This window comes from Eumetopias jubatus, unplaced genomic scaffold (assembly GCF_037043125.1).
Source record: "Eumetopias jubatus isolate StellerSeaLion01/CBP00866 unplaced genomic scaffold, mEumJub1_p1.0 scaffold_11, whole genome shotgun sequence".
In the NCBI taxonomy this organism is placed as follows: domain Eukaryota; kingdom Metazoa; phylum Chordata; class Mammalia; order Carnivora; family Otariidae; genus Eumetopias; species Eumetopias jubatus.
The window spans coordinates 1,438,598-1,462,076 of NW_028274817.1; the positions used below are offsets into that span (position 1 = coordinate 1,438,598).

The 23,479-nt window shown below is 37.0% G+C and overlaps 1 protein-coding gene across 1 annotated transcript in view; it reads left to right on the plus strand.

Annotated features, from left to right (window-relative positions):
• The window catches only part of GABRA3 (gamma-aminobutyric acid type A receptor subunit alpha3), a 291,144-nt gene that overhangs the window by 199,643 nt on the left and 68,022 nt on the right, over nucleotides 1–23,479 (plus strand). The window contains exon 5 of the mRNA XM_028091990.2: nucleotides 14,595–14,677. Coding sequence (XP_027947791.1) covers nucleotides 14,595–14,677 — 83 coding nt within the window. The remainder of the gene's footprint in view (nucleotides 1–14,594; nucleotides 14,678–23,479) is intronic.

The window sequence follows — 23,479 nt, forward strand, 5'->3', positions numbered from 1 at the left end:
TTCTGTTCCATTGATCTATGTGTCTGTTTTTGTGCCAGTACCATACTGTCTTGAGGATGACAGCTTTGTAATAGAGCTGGACGTCTGGAATTGTGATGCCACCAGCTTTGGTTTTCTTTTTCAATATTCCTCTGGTTATTTGGGGTCTCTTCTGGTTCCATACAAATTTTAGGATTATTTGTTCCATTTCGTTGAAAAAAGTGGATGGTCTTTTGATGGGGATTGCATTGAATGTGTAGATTGCTCTAGGTAGCATTGACATCTTCACAATGTTTGTTCTTCCAATCCATGAGCATGGAACGTTTTTCCATTTCTTTGTGTTTTCCTCAATTTTTTTCATGAGTATTTTATAGTTTTCTGAGTACAGATTCTTTGCCTCCTTGGTTAGATTTATTCCTAGGTATCTTATGGTTTTGGGTGCGATTGTAAATGGGATCAACTCCTTAATTTGTCTTTCTTCTGTCTTGTTGTTGGTGTATAGGAATGCCACTGATTTCTGTGCATTGATTTTATATCCTGCCACTTTACTGATTTCCTGTATGAGTTCTACATTTTTGGGGTGGAGTCTTTTGGGTTTTCCACATACAGTATCAAGTCATCTGCAAAGAGTGAGAGTTTGACTTCCTCTTTGCCGATTTGGATGCCTTTGATTTCTTTTTGTTGTCTGATTGCTGTGGCTAGGACTTCTAATACTATGTTGAATAGCAGTGGTGAGAGTGAACATCCCTGCCGTGTTTCTGACCTTAGGGGGAAAGCTCTCAGCTTTTCCCTATTGGGAATGATATTCGCTGTAGGTTTTTCATAGATGGCTTTTATGATATTGAGGTATGTACCCTCTATCCCTATACTCTGAAGAGTTTTGATCAAGAAAGGATGCTGTACTTAGTCAAATGCTTTGTCTGCATCTATTGAGAGGATCATATGATTCTTGTTCTTTCTTTTATTAATGTATCATATCACGTTGATTGATTTGTGGATGTTGAACCAACCTTGCAGCCCAGGGATATATCCCACTTGGTCATGGTGAATAATCCTTTTAATGCTGTTGGATCCTATTGGCTAGTATTTTGGTGAGAATTTTTGCATCCATGTTCCTCAAGGATACTGGTCTGTAATTCTTTTTGATGGAGTCTTTGTCTGGTTTTGGGATCAAGGTAATGGTGGCCTCATAAAATGAGTTTGGAAGTTTTCCTTCCATTTCTATCTTTTGGAACAGTTTCAGGAGAATAGGTGTTAATTCTTCTTTAAATGTTTGGTAGAATTCCCCTGGGAAGCCATCTGGCCCTGGGCTTTTGTTTGTTGGGAAATTTTTGATGACTGCTTCAATTTCCTTAGTGGTTATAGGTCTGTTTAGTTTTTTTATTTCTTCCTGGTTCAATTTTGGTAGTTGATACATCTCTAGGAATGCATCCATTTCTTCCAGGTTATCTAATTTGCTGGCATAGAGTTGCTCATAATATGTTCTTATAATTGTTTGTATGTCTTTGGTGTTGGTTGTGATCTCTCCCCTTTCATTCATGATTTTGTTGATTTGGGTCATTTCTCTTTTCTTTTTGATAAGTCTGGCCAGGGGTTTATCAATCTTGTTAATTCTTTCAAAGAACCAGCTCCTAGTTTCGTTGATCTGTTTTACTGTTCCTTTGGTTTCTATTTCATTGATTTCTGCTCTGATCTTTATTATTTCTCTTTTCCTGCTGGGTTTAGGCTTTATTTGCTGTTTTTACTCTAGCTCCTTTAGGTGTAGGGGTTAGGTTGTATATTTGGGACCTTTCTTGTTTCTTGAGAAAGGCTTGTATTGCTATATACTTTCCTCTCAGGACTGCCTTTGCTGCATCCCAAAGATTTTGAACAGTTGTGTTTTCATTTTCATTGGTTTCCATGAATTTTTTTAATTCTTCTTTAATTTCCTGGTTGACCCATTCATTCTTTAGTAGGATGCTCTTTAGCCTCCATGTATTTGAGTTCTTTCCGACTTTCCTCTTGTGATTGAGTTCTAGTTTCAAAGCACTGTGGTCTGGAATTATGCAGGGAATAATCCCAATCTTTTGGTACTGGTTGAGAGCTGATTTTTGACCTAGGATGTGATCTCTTCTGGAGAATGTTCCATGGGCACTAGAGAAGAATGTGTATTCTGTTGCTTTGGGATGGAATGTTCTGAATATGTCTGTGAAGTCCATTTGGTCCAGTGTGTCATTTAAAGTCTTTATTTCCTTGTTGATCTTTTGCTTAGATGATCTGTCCATTTCAGTCAGTGGGGTGTTAAAGTCCCCCTCTATTATTGTATTGTTGTCAATGTGTTTCTTTGCTTTTGTTATTAATTGCCTTATATAATTGGCTGCTCCTGTGTTAGGGGCATAGATATTTACAATTGTTAGATCTTCTTGTTGGATAGACCCTTTAAGTAGTATATAGTGTCCTTCCTCATCTCTTATTACAGTCTTTGTTTTAAAATCTAATTTGTCTGATATAAGGATTGCCAGCCTAGCTTTCTTTTGGTGTCCACTAGCATGGTCAATGGTTTTCCACCCCCTCACTTTCAGTCTGGGGGTGTCTTTGGGTCTAAAATGAGTCTCTTGCAGACAGCATATTGATGGGTCTTGTTTTTTAATCCATTCTGTTAGCCTGTGTCTTTTGATTGGGGCATTTAGTCCATTTACATTCAGGGTAACTATTGAAAGATATGAATTTAGTGCCATTGTAGTGCCTGTAAGATGACTGTTACTGTACATTGTCTCTGTTCCTTTCTGGTCTATGCTGCTTTTAGGCTCTCTCTTTGCTTAGAGGACCCCTTTCAATATTTCTTGTAGGGCTGGCTTCGTGTTTGCAAATTCCTTTAGTTTTTGTTTGTTCTGGAAGATTTTTATCTCTCCTTCAATTTTCAATGACAGCCTAGCTGGATATAGTATTCTTGGCTGCATATTTTTCTCGTTTAATGCTCTGAAGATATCATGCCAGTCCTTTCTGGCCTGCCAGGTCTCTGTGGATAGGTCTGTTGCCAATCTAATGTTTCTACCATTGTAGTTTACATATCTCTTCTCCCGAGCTGCTTTCAAGATTTTCTCTTTGTCTCTGAGACTCGTAAGTTTTACTATTAGATGTTGGGGTGTTTACTATTTACGATTTACTATTACTATCTAAAGTTTACTGTTAGATATCAATTTTTATTGATTTTGAGAGGGGTTCTCTGTGCCTCCTGTATTTTGATGTCTGTTTCCTTCCCCACATTAGGGAAGTTCTCTGCTATAATTTGCTCCAATATACCTTCTGCCCCTCTCTCTCTTTCTTCTTCTGGGATCCCAATTATTTTAATGTTGTTTTGTCTTATGGTATCGCTTATCTCTCGAATTCTGCCCTCGTGATCCAGTAGTTGTTTATCTCTCTTTTTCTCAGCTTCTTTATTTGCCATCATTTGGTCTTCTATATCGCTGATTCTTTCTTCTGCCTCATTTATCCTAGCAGTTAGTGCCCCCATTTTTTATTTCACTTCATTAATAGCCTTTTTGATTTCGATCTGGTTAGATTTTAGTTCTTTTATTTCTCCAGGAAGGGTTTCTCTAATAACTTCCATGCTTTTTTCAAGCCCAGCTAGTATCTTTAAAATCATGATTCTGAACTCTAGGTCCGACATCCTACTAATGTCCGTATTGAGTAGGTCCCTGGCAGAAGGTACTACCTCTTGTTCTTTTTGCTGAGGTGATTTTTTTCGTCTTGTCATTTTGTCCAGAGGAGAATAGATGAATGAGAGAAGAAAATGGTAACAGGTTAACAACGTCCCCAGCAAATATACTCTAAACAAATCAGAGAAGTCCTGAAACCAGGGGAAAAGAAAGGGAAAGAAATAAAAGAGAAAGAGAAAAAGAAAAAGAAAAAAAAACAAAGAGAAAACAGAACAAAACAAAACAAAACAGAATATGATCAAATATGATCAGGCTAGTGTATAGATCAGTGCCACACACTAGATTTTGGGCGTATTTTGGTCTGTTAGAAGAAAGTGCCTCGTAAAATTTTAAGGAAAGAAAGACATATATGTACAAAATAAGGATTGGTACAATGAAGGGATGGAAGATGACTGTAAAGATGAAGATTATAAAAGGTTTTATAAAAGGAATTGATAAGATAAGAAGTTGTTTGAAAAAAGAAAGAAGATTTAAAAAAAAAAAGAAAAAGGGAGAGAATGTGATCAGGCAGGAGACTAGAACAAAGCCATACACTAGTGATTTAGGGTATATTTTGATCTGTTAGAAGAAACTATATCTGAAAATTTTAAAGAGAGAACAACATATATATATATATATATATGCCAAAAATAAGGGTATCTACTATGAAGGGATAGAATATGACTCTAAAAATGAAAAATAATTTTTTTTTTCAAAATGGGATTGATTAGATGTTGGTTGATAAAGGGAAAAAGAAAAATTCAAAAAAAATCAGTTAAAAAAATTAACTTTGAAAAACTAATGGTAAAAAAGCCATGAATTCTATGTGCAGTATTCCCCTAGCACTGGAGTTCTCCCATTCTCATTGATCAGTAAACTTGGTCTTGGCTGGCTGTTCGTGCTGATCTTCTGGGGGAGGGGCCTGTTGCTGTGGTTCCCAAATGTCTTTGCCAGAGGCAGAATTGCCCCCCCTTGCCGGTCCGGGCTAAGCAATCTGCTCGGGTTTGCTCTCGGGAGCTTTTGTTCCCTGAAAGCCTTCCGTACAGCTTTGGAGGATGAGAGTGAAAATGGTGGTCTCCCAATCTCCTCCCGGAGGAGCTGAGAACTTGGGGCCCCACTCCTCTGTGCGCCCCCAGAGAGAAGCAGTCAGTCACTCCCGTGTCCCTGGTCTCTGGCCACACTCCGTGCTCACCTGACCTGTGACCGAGCATTTGTATCTCTGGCACCCGACTTGGTGTGGAGTCTCCAAACCCAGCAGATCCCTGCGGTGCACTCCCACGCTGCTCCTCCCAGGGGAGGAAGGGGAGTCTCCTCGGATCTACCACTTGTTGGGTCCCTCCTGGTGGAGCAGTGGCCCAACTGGGCCACAGATCACCATTTATGGCCACCCCAAGCTGAGTGGCTGCGCCTCGGCTCCGTCTCTGCAGCCGGCTTCCCTGCTCCAATACCTGGGAGCTCTGCCGCACTCAGGCACCCCTGGTCTTTCTGTGACCCCAAGGGTCCTGAGACCACACTGTCCCAGCGAGGGTTCCACCCCCACTTAGCCACTGGAGCGACGTCCCTCAGCGGAGCTGATTTCTAGAAATTCCGATTTTGTGCTCCTCTGCTCTATCACTTGCCAGAAGCGGCCGACCGGGGCCTCTCCCCCGCTGTCTATCCTCCCGAATATTGCCTCTGATTCACTTCTCCACATGTCCTACCTTCCAGTAAGTGGTCACTTTTCTGTTCAGAGAGTTGTTGCTATTCTTTTCTTCGATCTCCTGTTGAGTTCATAGGTGTTCAGAATGGTTTGATCCCTATTCAGCTGAATTCCTGAGACCAGAGGAAATCCAGGTCTCTTACTCCTCCGCCATCTTGCTCCGCCCCCCTCAGAAACTTCTTTAGAATTTTTTACTATGTTATGCCTCTACTTTAAAAAAATTGGTATTCTATATGCAAAACTCTAGAAATAATGTGATGTTTTTCTGTGGAGCAATTAAGAAGTAGGTGATTCATTTTGATTCATATTCATTTTATAATTTTTAAAACTCTTTGAGTACATATTTTGAGGTGTAGAAATGTTATGTGTATAGCTCCACAGTGTTCTAGATAAGGAATGTGTTCTAGACATTGCAGTAGTAGAAGGATAAAGAAATGGACATGTGGCTTAGTAAAGTAAGAAGTATTATTAAGATATGAGGACCAAAGACTTATTTTCCAGGAGGATCACTTTCTTGCGCCAAAGGCAAATGGGCACTGAGAACATGGATGCAATAGCATCTGAGTTGGAATTTTTTTCTTGTTGGGTTACTGCATTGGGTACATTCCCATCTAAAAGCGAGTGACTTATGGGGTGCCTGAGTGGCTCAGTCATTAAGCGTCTGCATTCGGCTCAGGTCATGATCCCAGGGTCCTGGGATTGAGCTCCGCATTGGGCTCCCTGCTCTGCGGGAGGCCTGTTTCTCCCTCTCCCACTCCCCCTGCTTGTGTTCCCTCTCTCGCTGTATCTCTCTCTGTCAAATAAATAAATAAATAAATCTTTTAAAAAATAAAATAAAAACAAGTGACTTACATGTGGTATTCAATCTAGTTTAGGAGACAAATATGTACCAAAAAATCGTAAAAATGCAAAGCACTATATAATAAATATATTAAACACTGGCCTTTGTGTCAATGATATAATAGAAAAATAATCAAATAGTATAATAAGAATAGTCTATGATATGTGTGTTCATTTTGGATATGTAGTTAGATATTTCCAGTGGGGATGAGATAAGGCACCAAATAACCAAGTCACAAATTTATCTCAATTCCAACTATTTACTCGGTGGCTTTAAGTCAATAGCAGGGATTCTTAATGAGATGACATAGCTTATCATTGGAGTAAACATTTTCAAACTACCATATTCAGCCTGTTGTTTACCTCCTTATTTCATGCCTCCTTTCCACTTTGAGATTCTGATACATACCTTCTGCTGGTGGTAAAATTTATATTATTCATGGGTAGTGCATACTATAGGAAATAGATGAGATACTGAGAATCACTGGTGTTAGGATTCATTGTAAAAGACATTAATCCAATTATTGTACCCCAAATCTTAGCTCTTAGACTTCTTGTCTTCCTTCATAATACTATCCAGTTTTAGAGCTTTAATCAGCATTTGTAAAATATAAGCTAACAAGCACAGAGAACTGAAATAACTTGCATATATCTACTAAGAGGTAGAGTTGGGTTGTAAATCTTATAGTCTGTCTTTGGAATCCATGCTCTTAAAGGCTATGCTATAATGCCTCTCTTGCTTTTTTAATTTTATAAGAGCTCTTTTTGAAATAATATTTACATATGATAAAATTTATGTGTTAAGTGTACAATTCAATGATTTTTAGTAAATTTAGTGTTGTGCAACTATAACCACAATCTAGATTTAGAATATTTCTATCACCTCTAAAAGAAATTCTCGAAAAATTTGTAGTCACCATCCATTCTCAACCCCAGCCTCAGGCAGCTACTAATCTACTTCCTGTCTCTATAGATTTGCCTTTCCTAGACACTTACCGTGAATGGAAACATACAGTATGTGACCATTTGTGTCTGGCTACTTTCACTTAGCATAATGCACTTGAGATTCATCCATGTTGTCCTTATTTATTAAAAATTTTTTTAGAGAGAGTGAGTGGGAGTGTGTGAGCAGAGGGAGGGGGCAGAGAGAGAGGGACAGAGAGGATTTTAAGTAGGCTTCCACCCCGTGCAGTCTGACACTGGGCTCTATCTTGAGCCTGAGATCATGATCTGAATGGAAATCAAGAGTCAGTCGTTCAACCAACTGAGCCACCCAAGTGCCCCCATGTTGTTGTCCTTATTCCTTTTGATTGATGACTAATATTCTATTGTGTGACTATACCATATTTTGTTCATTCATTATTTGATGGACATTTAGGTTGTTTCCACCTTTTGGCTATCGTAAATAATTCTGTTATGAACAGGTCTTTCTGTGGACATCTGTTTTCATTTCTCTTAGATAACAGAGAAGTAGAGTAGAAGCACAGGATTTTATAGGAAGTATATGTTTAACTTTTTAAGAAACTGACATAATGTTTTCCAAAGTGTGCTTTAGCATTATACATTTCCACCGGTGATTTATGAGGTTCCATTTTCTCCAAATTCTTTTAAACACTCGATATTGTCAGTCTTTTTTATTTTAGCCATGCTAATACACATGTAGCAGTATCTCACTGTGATTTTAATTTGCACTTCCCTAATGGCCGATGATGTTGAGTATCTTTTTATGTCCTTATTAGTTGACAGAATATTTTTTATTAAATGTGGAAGTATTGCATAATTTTTTAATGTATATATATATTTTTATTAAATGTATATTTAAATATCTTGCTCATTTTCAAACTGGGCTGTTTTTCTCATTTTTGAGTTGTAAGAATTATATGTTTTTAATATAGATTCTTTTTTTTAAAGATTTTATTTATTTATTTGAGAGAGAGAATGAGAGATAGCATGAGAGGGAAGAGGGTCAGAGGGAGAAGCAGACTCCCTGCTGAGCAGGGAGCCCGATGTGGGACTCGATCCCGGGACTCCAGGATCATGACCTGAGCCAAAGGCAGTCGCTTAAACAACTGAGCCACACAAATATATTTACCCACTTTACGGCTGTCTTTTTATCTTCTTATGGTATCTTTTGAAGAGCAAAATGTTTAAATTTTGATGAAGTCCATTTTATCATATTTTTTATTTTTTTATAGCTCATACTTTTGGCAGTCTAAGAAATCTTTGCTTGACTCCAGGTTATGAAGATTTTCTCCTATAATTTTTTTAGAACTTTTAGCTCTTAAATTTGGACCTATGTTCCATTGGAGTTGATTTTTGTTTATGATATGAGGTAAGAGTCTATGTTCTTTTTTTTTTTTTTGCATGTAGATATTTTCTCAGCACCATTTATTGAAAATGCTATTTTTTTCTGTACTGAATTGCCTTGAACCTTAGTCAAAGTCAATTGACCATATATGTGGAAGTTATCTCTGGACATTCTATTCTTTTCCTTTGATCTATATTGCCTAGCTTTAGAACAAACCCATGCCATATTGATTACTGTAGCTTATTGGTATGTTTTGAAATTGGGAAATGAAAGTACATTTTTTTTTCTTTTTAAATACGTACTGCCTATTCTAGATCCTTTGTATTCCTATATAACTTTTAGGATCAGCTTGCTATTTTTATAATAAGAAAAGCTTCTGAGATTTTGATAAGAAATGTGTTGAATCTATTGATCAATTTGGAGAGAATCTTGATGTTAGGACTTCTATAAACATGGACTAGCTAAAACCTGTTATTTGCAATTAAAATTTTGCTTTTTACTTTCCATTTTTTATGTCTTTAACTTCTTTATCTTGCCTAAATTTTTTAAAAGATTTTATTTATTTATTTATTAGAACACATGCATGAGCAGTGGGAAGGAGCAGAGATGGGGATAGGTGCAGGGCTTGGTGTGGGGCTCAATCCCAGAACCCTGAGATCATGACCTGAGCCAAAGACAGATGCTTAACCAATTGAGCCACCTAGGTACCCCATAGCTTGCCTAAATTTTTAAACAGGTTTACTGAAATATGATCCACATGTCCTATAATTCACCCATTTAAAGTGTAATAGTAAATGTTTTCTGGTATATTTATAGGGTTGTGCAGCCATCACCAATATGTAATTTCAGAATACTTCCGTTGCTCTAAAAAAGAAACTGCATACCCATTAGCAGTCACTTCCCATTACTTTCCTTCTTAGACTGATTAAAATCTCCAGGAAAATGCTTAATAAGAGAGAGTGGACATCCTTATCTTGTTCATGATCTTAGGAGAAAATAGTCTTTTATCATAAAGTATGGTCTAGATGTAGATTTTTCATAAATGTTCCTTATTAGTTGAGAAAATTCCCTTCTATTTCTAGTTTTTTTGAGTATTTTGGATCATAAATGGGTGCTGAATTTCATCTTCCTGCTGTTGCCCTTCAAGTTATCCTTCACACAGCTGTCAGAATAATCCTAAAATGTTAGATCAAATCACCATTCTACTCAAAATTGTACAATACCTCCACATTTCATTTAAGGTGAAAACCAAAATATCCTAGGAGGGCCTTGTACTATCTAGTCCATTTCCCATAGTTTCCTTTTTAAATTCATCTTCTATTAATCTTTTCTCTTCATCTTTCCACTGTAGCCACAGTGGCCTAGCTGCTTTTCCTTGAATACACTGGACTAATTTCTACCTCAAGCTTACTCCCTCTACTTTGTTACTCCCTCTAGTTTGTTCTTCCTCCAAGTGTCTATAATGCTCACTCTCATTTCCTTCAGGTTACTGCTTAAATGTCACCTACTCAGGTATTCCCTGAATACCCTATTAAAAATTGCAATCCTTCCCCAATACTTTCTATTCACATATTATTTTTCTTCCTGAGGCATATTACCTTTTACTATACTATGTGATTGATAGATAGATTGATTGATTTATCTTTTAAATTTTTTTGTCTTCCCTTTACTCAAATGTAAGCTCTAAGAGGGCAGCATTCTTGGTATGTTTACTAATATACTTAACATTGCTTAGAATATTAGCTGGCACATAGTCGGTGATCAAAAAATATTTGAGGACTACACCAAAGAATCAGGAAACTTTTAGTCAGTTCTGGACCAGATTTGTTGGGTGATATGAACAATTTCCTTCCCTTCTGTTTCATCATATATAAAGCATCTGAGGGGATAAAACTGGATGTTTTTGTTAAGGCTCTTTCTGCTTTGAAATTCCACGAAAGATGCTATATGCCCACTGAAGAGAATAAGTTGAGATATTATTAAGGAATCATATTAAGATGCTTTTGCCTGGAACCCTAAAAATACCTAAACCTGTCTGCCCAGCCTATACCTCCTCTCTGCAAGATCCCCATAGAAATACATGCTTTTAGGAAAGAAAACTCATTCATTAATTCATTCATTCAGTGGATATGTATTAAACACCTATAACGTGCTAGGTAATGTGCTAAGCTCCTGGCACACATCAAAGAGAAAACAAGGCAAAAACCCATAACCTTATAGTAAGGAGGAAAAAAATGATAAATAGAAAAAATAAATGTATGGCCTGTTATATGCTATGTGCTATGGGAAAAGAAAGAGGATGGTAAGGTTTACTAACCTAAGGTAGATAGTAAGCTGAGTGGAGGTCAGGGTGGGCCTCATTTAGAAGACAGTAATTAAGCAAAGACTTGAAAGAGGTATGAGGACATAACAAGTGCAAAGGCCATGCTGTAAGAGAGCCTGGCATGTTGAAAGAGCAGCAAGGAAGCCACTGTGGCTGGAACAAAGTGAAGAAGAGAGGGCATTGTAGGAGATAAGCCAGAGAGGAACAGAAGACAAGGTCATACAAGACCCTATTAGCCATGGAAAGGACTTTGGCCTTAGTCTGTATAAGATGAAGAAGCATTAGGGGCACCTGGGTGGCTCAGTTGGTTAAACATCTGCCTTTGGCTCAGGTCATGATCCCAGGGTCCTGGGATTGAGCCCTACATTGGGCTCTCTGCTCAGTGGAGAGCCTGCTTCTCCTTCTCCCTCTGCCTGCTCCTCCACCTGCTTGTGTGCTCTCTCTCTCTCTGTCAAATAAATAAAATATTTTACAAAAAGATGAGGAAGCATTAGAAGGCTCTTGTGTAGATTATATACTGTAAGGGGAAAGGGTGACAGCAGAGGCTAGTTAGGGGGCCATAGTAGTAATAAAACTAACCTTTTACTTTGGTGCAATAGAAACCAGCTTTTGAGCAGCAAATGGTAGGGTGACAAGGGAGCCAGGATGCTGCAAAACACAGTGAAATGAGAGCAGTAATGGAGGGGCATGTGTGTGTGCTTGTGCACACATGTGTGCACATGCAGGGCTAAAAATGGTTTCCTTTCTATCTGTATCTTTTACCCCCAAAGAAAAGAATTTCCTGGATTGCCTCTTAACTTCCTGTTTCATTTTTGCATAAAGATCAAAGCAGGCCAAACCATGGAGTAGAACTAAGTCCCTATGATCCAAATGTCACATTTTGAGGGATCTCTGACCTTTCTTGAAAAGCCCACTAAAGATGATTTGCTGTACAGTAGATCTCTAGGACTTATTCATCTTGCAAAACTGAAACAGTACCTTTCACTAATATCTCCCCATTCCCTCCCCACCAGCCCCTGGCAACCACCATTCTACTCTGTGCTTCTATGAGTTTGACTATTTTAAATCCCACATATAAGGGAGATCCTATATAGTATTTGTCTTTCTCTGTCTGGTTTATTTCACTTAGCACAATGTCCTCTAGGTTCATCAATGTGGTTGAAAATTTCAGGATTTCTTTCTTTTGTTAAGACTGAATAATATTCCATTGTATGTATATACATTTTCTTATCCACCTATTGATGGATACTTAGATTGCTTCCATGTCTTGGCTATTGTGGATAATGCTACAATGAATTTTGGAGGGCAGATATCTTTTTGAAATCCTGATTTCAGTAACTTTGGACATATATTTCCAAAAGTAGGATTGCTGGCTCCTATGGTAATTCTCTTTTTAATTTTTTGAAGAACCTCCATACTGTTTTCCAGAGTTACTGCACCAATTTATATTCCTACCAACAGTGCACAAGGTTGTCTTTTCTCCACATCCTCATCAACACTTGTTATCGCTTGTCTCTTTGATAATAGCCTATCTAACGGGTATGAGGTAATATCTCATTGTGATTTTCATTTGTATTTCCCTGATGATTAGTGATGTTGAGCACCTTTTAATATACCTGTGTCCATTTGTATGCCTTCTTTGGAGTAATGTCTATTCGTCCTTTTCTCAATTAACAGTATTCAATGGTATACTTAAAAATTTGCTCAGTGGGCAGATCTTATGTAAAGTGTTCTTGTCACACAAAACAATAACAATGACAATAATAATAAGAGGGTGGAAGGAAAGTTTTGGAGGGGACGGATATGTTTATGACATAGATCGTAGTGATGAGGATATTAGCCTGGGTATAGTCAGGCTGCTTTCTGCTATAGAAAAGCTTGAAGGGATCTTGAAATTTGAGGCAAGGTAAAGAGAAAGAAGAAAGGAAGAAGGGAAGACAGTATGACATGGGATGTCAGAGAGCAATAGGATGTGTTTAAGAACCAGTGAAAGCACAGCATAATCTGGTTTATGAAGTACCCTGCCCTCACCAACATCTGCTTTCTCCTCTGCTCTGTGCCTAGGTAGGATGGGCAAGAAGTATATGGGAAGGAAGAGGGAAAAGTTATATAAATCAGTTCCACTCTTAATCAGAAATCAGTGCCCTTTGCATCTTGCTTTGATAATCTATTTATTGTGGTCTTATTTGCCATGTCCCCAGGACTGCTGGGTAGACATAAAGTAATTTCCCCTTGGCATTACTCATAAAAAGCAGTATCTTGGAAATACTAATATAAGTGGAAAGAAGGAACACAATTTTCTTTATTAAACCTTCATGGAATCTTTTAAGTATCCAACACGAGGAATAGGTTTATCAATGAAATACATTTTTTGTGTGTCAAATTCTTTGAATTATGAAACCCCCTTTATGCCTTAAAAATAAAAGGTGGATTCTTGGGATATTGCAGGCTAACTTGAGAATTAAGCTTTTGTCCAAGACAACATGGAAAATTTTATAAATATTGAAGGGATTAGTTAGATCTACAAGGACACTTGCCATCTAGTTCCTCTTACTGTTTAGATGGGAGAACTAAAAATAAGAGATGGATACGTGTTTGTTGAAGAGCGTACACTTGGTTTCTGCCATTTAGTCTAGAGTTCTTGCTAATACACACCTGAGCATGTTTGTTTTAATCAGCCTGCTTTGCGCGATATCTAGTGTTGCTCCTCTGATCATTTGTGAAGTGTTACACATTCACCAGGTTTAACAATTAACTAGGATTGGAGATGCTGGCCAGTTGGCCCCCTAGAACTACAAGAAGATGGCATAGATTGAATCTAATATAACCAGGAGATATACTGATTAGCTAGAAATAACTCATCAGAGCTAGGCTCCAAAGAACTCTGAATTTCTCCTGTGTAGGTCCCATTTCTACATAGGAAGTTACTATCTAGGCCAAGGGAGGTTGAGGCTCAAAATTCTTTAAAGAAATCATAGGGGAAATCTTAGAATAGATTATTTAAGCAGACTAATACAGGAAAATGAATATGTGGGCATGGCAAATCATACCCCATTCAGATTTTCATTGAGGAGGAATCCATGCAGTCTCTCCTACATGTTGTTCCTATAAAGAAAGCATGAGCTCTTTAGACTTAACCTCTGAGGTTTTTGATGACCTCCATTACCCTTGTATTTTTTTTTTTTCTGGCCAGTTGTGTGTGTGTGTGTGTGTGTGTGTGTGTGTGTGTGTGTGTGTGTATGCACAAGTGTGTATATGTGTTCTCCAAGAGTCATCTCCTTCAACAAAGCTATAACAGTTGCTGGGAACAGCAGAGCCATCTTTTGTACCTGTTCATTATCAAGGTAAAGATACTCATCTCTCCTTTCCAGTGCAGTCTTTAAATTGGTTAACTCACTTGATAGCCTGCTGAGAATTATTTAATAAATAATTAAACTGCTATCAGGAGTGAATGAGTCAGGACCTGGTGTTTTCAGGCTTCTTTGAGGAGGAGGGCTGGGTGAGGGAGCTCAGCTAAGGCAAATAATTATATTTGTTTTTCGAAAGGTGGTGAGGTGGAATTCAAATCTGATCTAAAAATCTGAGTGCTGTTTTGAGAGGCTCTCTAGTTCATTTAATCCATCCCTTGTGTTCATAAAGACTTCAATCTCAGTATAAACAAAATCCCATTATTCTTAGGGGCACCCTATCGCTGGTGAATGGACATTCGGCTGTGTTTACCACCATTCATTTTAGCTTAATCTCATTTTCTGTTCTCCTTTCTTTTAGGTTAACAATTCATGCTGAGTGCCCCATGCATTTGGAAGATTTTCCTATGGATGTGCATGCCTGCCCACTGAAGTTTGGAAGCTGTACGTATTTTCTCACTTTCTGTTTACCTGATCTTCTTCCAAAAGAAACAGTATTTCCTGTTCTGCCCCCTAGTAGTTTCTAAAGCTGAAGCCTTGAATTCAGGGTGGTATGGGAGTGGGGAAGGGGAGTGGGGTTGGATAATACTAAGTGATCAAAAGGAGGAGACTTAGCTTTTAATAGATTTCTTTCTAGAAAGAAAACATTATCTCACCATTTCAGACTCATTTCTGTCATTAGATTGAAAGAATAACATCTGTTTTCTAAATTGTCTAGAAGATATAGCAAGTAAGAGCTAATCTACTGTGATGAACACTGGGTGTTGTATGTAAGTGATGAATCACTGTATTATAACACCTGAAACTAATGTTACACTGTATGTTAACTAACTGGAATTTAAATAAAAACTTGAGAATGAATGAATGAATAAAAAGACAGAGCTAATATACAGTAGAGTAGCAGCTTCCAAAGGATAAGATCCCCAAAAGAGAATGTGTTTTTATTTTTGAAATGCCTATTCTATTTGCATCTCATATAGTTCTATCTAATTCTCTACAGTAGATGGTAGATAGAAAGAGACTCTGGAGATTTTCTCATTTTTACAGAGTATTACCTTTACCGGTAACTGTAAATCTGAAAGAGAAATGAGTAGATACATAGCCCATTTTCAAATAAATTCAAAAAATCAAAATTGAATAGAATTTGAGTTTTTAACTCTAAGAATTTTAGAGTAAGTTTCATATAGGGAGTCATCTGAGCAATATATCAAGGTCTGTGTTGATTGTGTCTAAATTAAATTTAGCTCTATATTTTGAAGTAGAAAGTGCATTTGAAAAGATCCAAATAATTACATGTGACATATTTTTTCAATCATTGTCAAATACTTATAAATTGTCTCTTATGTGCCAGGCTCTACTGAAGGAGTTTGAAATACATCCATGAATAAAACAAAGACCCTGTCCTTGTGGAGCTTATATTATAGAGGAGAGATTGATGGTGGAAAATAAAATAAACAACAGATTAAAAAGTAAAGTATAAAGTATGTTGTAAAGTGAAAATCACCATGGGAAAACATAAAAGTACTACAGAATAAGGGGAATCAGTCTTGTCTAGGTGGAAGATAGGTGTTGCCATTGAAATTTAAAATAGGGTAATCAGCACAGGCCTCTTTGAAAAAGTGACAATTGAGCAGAAATTTTAAGAAGGTAAAAGCATTAACAATACAGATATTAGAGGAAACTGTGCTCCAAGTAGAGGGAACAACAAGGGATAAGAAGCTAAGTCAGAAAAGTGCCTGGCTTCTCCAAGGAACATTAAAGTGTCCAATATGGCTGGATACAGTAAAGGAGAAAGCACTAGGAAAGGATGAGATCAAAGAAGAGGCCAGGTCATCTAGAGTCTTGTAGGATATTAAAGGGCTTTGAATTTTACTGAGAGAAAATGAGGAGTGCTTGGAAAATTTGGAACAAAATGACTACATTATCTGACTTATGTTTTTTAAAAGAATCATTATGGGTACTCGGTTAAAAATATAAATATGGGAAGAACAGAAGAAGGAAGTTCAGTTAAAAGTGTATTGCAATAGTTCAGATGAGAAATGATAATGGCTCAAATTACAGGGATAGGGGCAACAATAGTGAGAAAGACTATCTGTGGGTGAACAGTGCTCCCCTCATGAACAATTAGAAAACCTAGAACTGTAGAAGCAATGAAGATTGAAAAACAAAAATTCTGGAGAAAGGGTAGAACTTCTCATAGATGAATTTGTGACCTGCATCTTCTTCATTCGTTGTGGTATTTGACAATTTTGGCCATTGATTGCAGCTTAAAATTCAAGTTTTGCCCTAAGCATAGGGCTGCTGCTAGATGATAGGGGGAAAAAAAAGCAATAGTTTTCATGGTTACACAGAGCTAAAGTGATAAAAGTAGAGCTCTAGAAGGTCTCAAACTCTTGGCTAATATCCTTCTCAATACAATTGCTAAATCTTGAATATGCACAAATCATAAGGCTAAAAAAGAAAATAAAAACCTCTGAAAAGTAAAACTGACTTTCCTACAATCTACCAATGCTATAAAAAAGAAGGTATGCCAGGCACTCAGTTTAAATCTCTAGAGAAGTTATGTCCTAGTTAGAAGGGAGCAGCAGAGACATACCAAGTTTAACCAAAACTAGAATTCAACTCAGTCCCTTATGGGATTAAAGTAATAATTCTCCCACACTATCTGTTTAGCAAAGGAAAGAATGAGGCCTTTATGGTGGAAGTCAACATTATCTAAAAAGTTCTACAGATTATTTACAAAGTAGGCAATTCAATAAAAAAATCGTGAAGCATAACAATACACAAGACCATATGACCTAAAACCAAGATTTTAAAACAAAAAGAAATGGAATACAGAAATAGATTAACAGGTGACCCAGATATCAGAGTTTGTAGATAAGGGCTTTTAAAAACTATGGTTAATATGGTCAAGAAAAAAAAGAAAAGATGAATAAAATAGATAAAAGAGATAAAAAAGAATTTCAACAGAAAATTGGAACTATAAAGAAGAACAAATTAGAAATTACATATGGAAAAATACACGTCCAAAATTCAGAATTCAATGGATAGATTTTTTTTGCATTTTTTAATTCAAGTTCAATTAATTAACATATAATGTATTATTGGTTACACAGGTAGAGGTCAGTGATTCACCAGTCTTATAAAATACCCAGTGCTCATTACGTCACATGCCCTCCTTAATATCTATCAACCCCATCCCTCCCACCACCCTCCCCTCCAGCAACCGTGTTTGTTTCCTATAATTTAGTCTCTTATGGTTTGTCTCCCTCTCTGGTTTCATCTTGTTTTATTTTTTCCTCTCTTCCTTGTGATCCTCTGTTTTGTTTCTTAAATTCCACATATGAGTGTGATCATATGATAATTGTCTTTCTCTGATTGACTTATTTCACTTAGCATAATACCCTCTAGTTCCATCCACGTCATTGCAAATGACAAGATTTCATTCTTTTGATGGCTGAGTAATATTCCATTGTATATATCTATACCACTTCTTCTTCTTAAATTTTATTATGTTATGTTAATCACCATACATTACATCATTAGTTTTTGATGTAGTGTTCCAAGATGCATTGTTTGTGTATAATACCCAGTGCTCTATTCAATACGTGCCCTCTTTAATACCCATCACCAGGCTAACCCATCCCCCCACTCCCCTCCCCTCTAGAACCCTCAATTTGTTTCTCAGAGTCCATAGTCTCTCATGGTTCGTCTCCCCCTCCGATTATCCCCCCTTCATTTTTCCCTTCCTACTATCTTCTTCTTTTTTTTAACATATAATATATTACTTGTTTCAGAGGTACAGGTCTGTGATTCACCAGTCTTACACAATTCACAGTGCTCACCATAACACATACCCTCCCCAATGCCTATCACCCAGCCACCCCATCCCTCCCACCCTCCACCACTCCAGCAACCCTCAGTTTGTTTCCTGAGATTAAGAATTCCTCATATCAGTGAGATCATATGATACATGTCTTTCTCTGATTGACTTATTTCACTCAGCATAATATCTTCTAGTTCCATCCACATTTTTGCAAATGGCAAGATTTCATTTTTTTTTTTTTGGTGGCTGCATAATATTCCATTATATATATATACCACATCTTCTTTATCCATTCATCTGTCAATGGACATCTTGGCTCTTTCCACAGTTTGGCTATTGTGGACATTGCTGCTATAAACATTGGGGGGCATGTGTCCCTTCAAATCACTATGTTTGTATCCTTTGGATAAATACCTAGTAGTGCAATTGCTAGGTCATAGGGTAGCTCTATTGTTAACTCCTTGAGCAATCTCCATACTGTTTTCCAGAGTGGCTGCACCAGTTTGCACTCCTACCAACAGTGTAAGAAGGTTTCCCTTTCTCTGCATCCTTGCCAACAACTGTTGTTTCTTGAGTTGTTAATTTTAGCCATTCTGACTGGTGTGAGGTGGTATCTAATTGTGGTTTTGATTTGTATTTCCCAGATGGCAAGTGATGTGGAGCATTTTTTCATGTGTTTGTTGGCCATTTGTATGTCTTCTTTGGAGAAATATCTGTTCGTGTCTTCTGCCCATTTCTTGATTGGATTATTCTTTGGGTTTTGAATTTGATAAATTCTTTATAGATTTTGGATGCTAGCCCTTTATCCGATATGTCATTTGCAAATATCTTCCTCCATTCTGTCGGTTGTATTTTGGTTTTGTTGACTGTTTCCTTTGCTGTGCAAAAGCTTTTTATCTTCATGAAGTTCCAATAGTTCATTTTTGCCTTTGTTTCCCTTGTCTTTGGAGACATGTCTAGCAGGAAGTTGCTGTAGCTGAGATCATAGAGGTTGCTGCCTGTGTTCTCCTCTAGGATTTTAATGGATTCCTGCCTCACATTTAGGTCTTTCATCCATTTTGAGTCTATTTTTCTGTATGGTGTAAGGAAATGGTCCAGTTTCATTCTTCTGCATGTGACTGTCCAATTTTCCCAACACCATTTATTGAAGAGACTGTCTTTTTTCCATTGGATATTCTTCCCTGCTTTGTCGAAGATTAGTTGACCATAGAGTTAAGTATCCATTTCTGGGTTCTCTCTTCTGTTCCATTGATCTGTCTGTCTCTTTTTGTGCCAGTAACATACTGTCTTGATGATTACAGATTTGTAATAGAGCATCAAGTCTGGAATTGTGATGCCACCAGCTTTGGTTTTCTTTTTCAACATTTCTTTGGCTATTCAGGGTCTTTTCTGATTACATACAAATTTTAGGATTATTTGTTCCAGCTCTGTGGAAAATGACGATGGTATTTTGATAGGGATTGCATTGAATGTGTAGATAGCTCTAGGTATCATAGAAATTTTAACAATATTTGTTCTTCCAACCCTTGAGCATGGAACATTTTTCCATTTCTTTGTGTCTTCCTCAATTTCTTTCATAAGTGTTCTATTGTTTTCTGAGTACAGATCCTTTGCCTCTTTGGTTAGGTTTATTCCTAGGTATCTTATGGGTTTTGGTGCAATTGTAAATGGGATTGATTCCTTAATTTCTCTTTCATCAGTCACATTATTAGTGTATAGAAATGCAATTGATTTCTGTACATTGATTTTGTATCCTGCCATGTTGCTGAATTCTTGTATGAGTTCTCCGAATTTTGGGGTAGAGTATGTAGGGTGTTCCACATAAAGTATCATGTCCTCTGTGAAGAGTGAGAGTTTGATGTCTTCTTTGCCAATTTGAATGCCTTTTGTTTCTTTCTGTTGTCTGATTGCTGAGGCTAGGGCATCTAGTACTATGTTGAACAGCAGTGGTGATAGTGGACATCCCTGCTGTGTTCCTGACCTTAGGGGAAAAGCTCTCAGTTTCTCCCCATTGAGAATAATATTCGTTGTGGGCTTTTCCTATATGGCTTTTATGATATAGAGGTATATTCCCTCTATCCCTTCACTGTGAAGAGTTTTAATCAAGAAAGGATGCTGTACTCTGTCAAATGCTTTTTCTGCATCTGCTGAGAGGATCATATGGTTCTTGTCCTTTCTTTTATTTATGTATTGTATCACATTGATTTGTCGATGTTGGACCATGCTTACATCCCAGGAATAAATCCCACTTGGTCATGGTGAATAATCATTTTAATGTACTGTTGGACCCTATTGGCTAGTATTTTGGTAAGGATTTTGGCATCCATGTTCATCAGGGACATTGGTCTGTAATTTTCCTTTTGGGTGGGGTCTTTGCCTGTTTTTGGGATCAAGGTAATGCTGGCCTCATAGAAAGAGTTTGGAAGTTTTCCTTCCATTTCTGTTTTTTGAAACAGCTTCAGAAGAATAGATATTAATTCTTCTTTAAATGTTTGGTAGAATTCCTCTGGGAAGCCATCTGGCCCTGGACTCTTGTTTATTGGGAGATTTTTGATGACTGCTTCAATTTCTTTTCTGTTTATGGGTCTGTTCAGGTTTTCTATTTCTTCCTGGTTCAGTTTTGGTAGTTGATACATCTCTAGGAATGCATCCATTTCTTCCAATTGCCTAATTTGTTGGCATATAGTTGCTCATAATATGTTTTCATAATTGTTTGTATTTCTTTGGTGTTGGTTGTGATCTCTCCTCTTACATTCATGATTTTATATTTTTGGGTCCTTTTTCTTTTTGGTACCTGCGGCTAGGGGTTTATCAATCTTACTAATTCTTTCTAAGAACAAGCTCCTAGTTTCATTGATCTGTTCTGTTCTTTTGGTTTCAATTTCATTGATTTCTGCTCTAATCTTTATTATTTCTCTTCTCCTGCTGGATTTAGACTATTTGCTGTTCTTTCTTCAGGTCCTTTAGGTTTAAAGTTAGGTTGTGTATTTGAGACTCTTCTTGTTTCTTGAGAAAGACTTGTATTGCTATATACTTCCTTCTTAGGACTGCCTTTGCTGCATCCCAAAGGTTTTGAACAATTGTGTTTTCTTTTGTTTTGTTTCCATTATTTTTTTAATTCTTCAATTTCCTGGTTGACCCATTCATTCTTTAGTAGGATGCTCTTTAGCCTCCATGTATTTGAGTTCTTTCCAAATTTCCTCTTGTGATTGAGTTCCTGTTTCAAAGCATTCTGGTCTAAATATATGCAGGGAATGATCCCAATTCTTTGTTACTGGTAGAGACCTGATTTGTGACCCACTATGTGGTCTAATCTGGAGAATGTTCCATGTGCACTTGAGAAGAATGTTCATTCTTTTGCTTTAGGATGGAGTGTTCTGAATATATCTGTGAAGTCTATCTGGTTCAGTGTGTCATTCAAAAACCTTGTTTCCTTGTTGATCTTCTGCTTAGAATATCTGTGCAGTGAGTGGGGTATTAAAGTCCCCTACTATTATTGTATTAGGATCAATATGTTTCTTTAATTTTGTTGTTAATTGGCTTATATAATTTGCTGCTCCCATGTTAGGTGCATAAATATTTACAATTGTTAGATCTTCTTGTTGGATAGACCCTTTAATTATGATATAGTGTCCTTCCTCTTCTCTTATTACAGTCTTTGGTTTCAAATCTAATTTGTCTTCTATAAGGATTGCCATCCCAGCTTTCTTTTGATGTCCATTAGCATGATAAATGGTTTTCCACCCATTCATCTTAAATCTGGAGGTGTCTGGGTCTAAAATGAGTCTCTTGCAGACAGTACATTGATGGGTTTTGCTTTTTTATCCAATCTGATACCCTGTGTCTTTTGATTGGAGCATGTAGTCCATTTACACTCAGAATAACTATTGAAATATATGAATTTAGTGCCATTGTATTACCTGCAAAGTCACTGCTTCTGTATATTGTCTCTTCCTTTCTGATCTATATTATTTTGGGCTCTCTTTGCTTAAAATATCCCTTTTAATATTTCTTGTAGGGCTGGTTTGGTGATCACAAATTCTTTTAGTTTCTGTTTGTCCTGGAAGCTTTTTATCACTCCTCTATTTTGAATGACATCCTAGCTGTATAAAGTATTCTTGGTTGAATATTTTTCTCATTTAGCTCCATGAATATATCATGCCAGTTCTTTCTGGCCTGCCAGATCTCTGTGGATTGGTCTGCTGCCAATCTAATGTTTCTACTCTTGTAGGTTACAGACATCTTGTCCCAAGCTACTTTCAGGATTTTCTCTTTGTCTCTGAGATTTACAAGTTTCACTATTATTTGTTGGGGTGTTGATCTATTTTTATTAATTTTTGAGGGGTGTTCTCTCTGCCTGCTGGACTTGGATGCCTGTTTTCTTCCCTATATTAGGGAAGTTCTCCACTATAATTTGCTCCAATATACCTTCTGCCACACCCCCTTTCCTCTTCTTCTGGGATACCAAGTATTCTAATATTGTTTCACTTTATGGTGTCACTTATCTCTCGAATTCTCCCCTCATGATCCAGTAGTTGTTTATCTCTCTTTTTCTCAGCTTCTTATTCTCCATCATTTGTCTTCTCTATCACCAATTCTCTCTTCTGCCTCATTTATCCTAGGAGTTAGAGACTCCATTTTTAATTGCATCTCATTAATAGCCTGTTTGATTTTGATTTGGTTAGATTTTAGTTCTTTTATTTCTCCAGAAAGGGATTCTCTAGTGTCTTCTATGCTTTTTTCAGGTCTATCTAGTATCTTTATAATCATTATTCTGAACTCTGTTTCCAACATCTTACTTATTTCCATACTGATTAGGTCCCTGGCAGTCAGTACTGCCTCTTGTTCTCTTTTTTTGTGGTGAGTTTTTCCTTCTTGTCATTCTGTCCAGAGAAGAATAGATGAACGAGAGAGAATAAAATACTAAAATGGCAACAATGACCTCAGGGAAATATACACTAAACAAATCAGAAGATATGGGTAACCAAAAAAAATTTTTTTTGAAGAAAAAAAACAATATAAGCAGACAGGTGAACAGAACAGAGCAATACACTGGATCCTGTGTGTATTTTGGTCTGTTTGTTAGAAAACTAGATCCTCCCCCCCCCCCAAAAAAAAGAAAACTAGATCTCAAAATTATAAAGGAAGAAAAACCTATATATGTATAAAAATAAAATTAAATACAATGAAAGGATAGAATATAACTGTAAAGATGAGTATTAAAAAAGACTTTAACAAAACAACAAAAAAAAAGAACAAAAAAAAAGGAAAAAGAGAATATGATCAGACAAGTGAATAGAACAGAGCCATACACTAGATTTTGGCCGTATTTTGGTCTGTTAGAAGAAACTGCATCCCAAAATTGTAAAGAAAGAATATATCTATCTATATCTATCTATCTATCTAAAATTAAATACAAT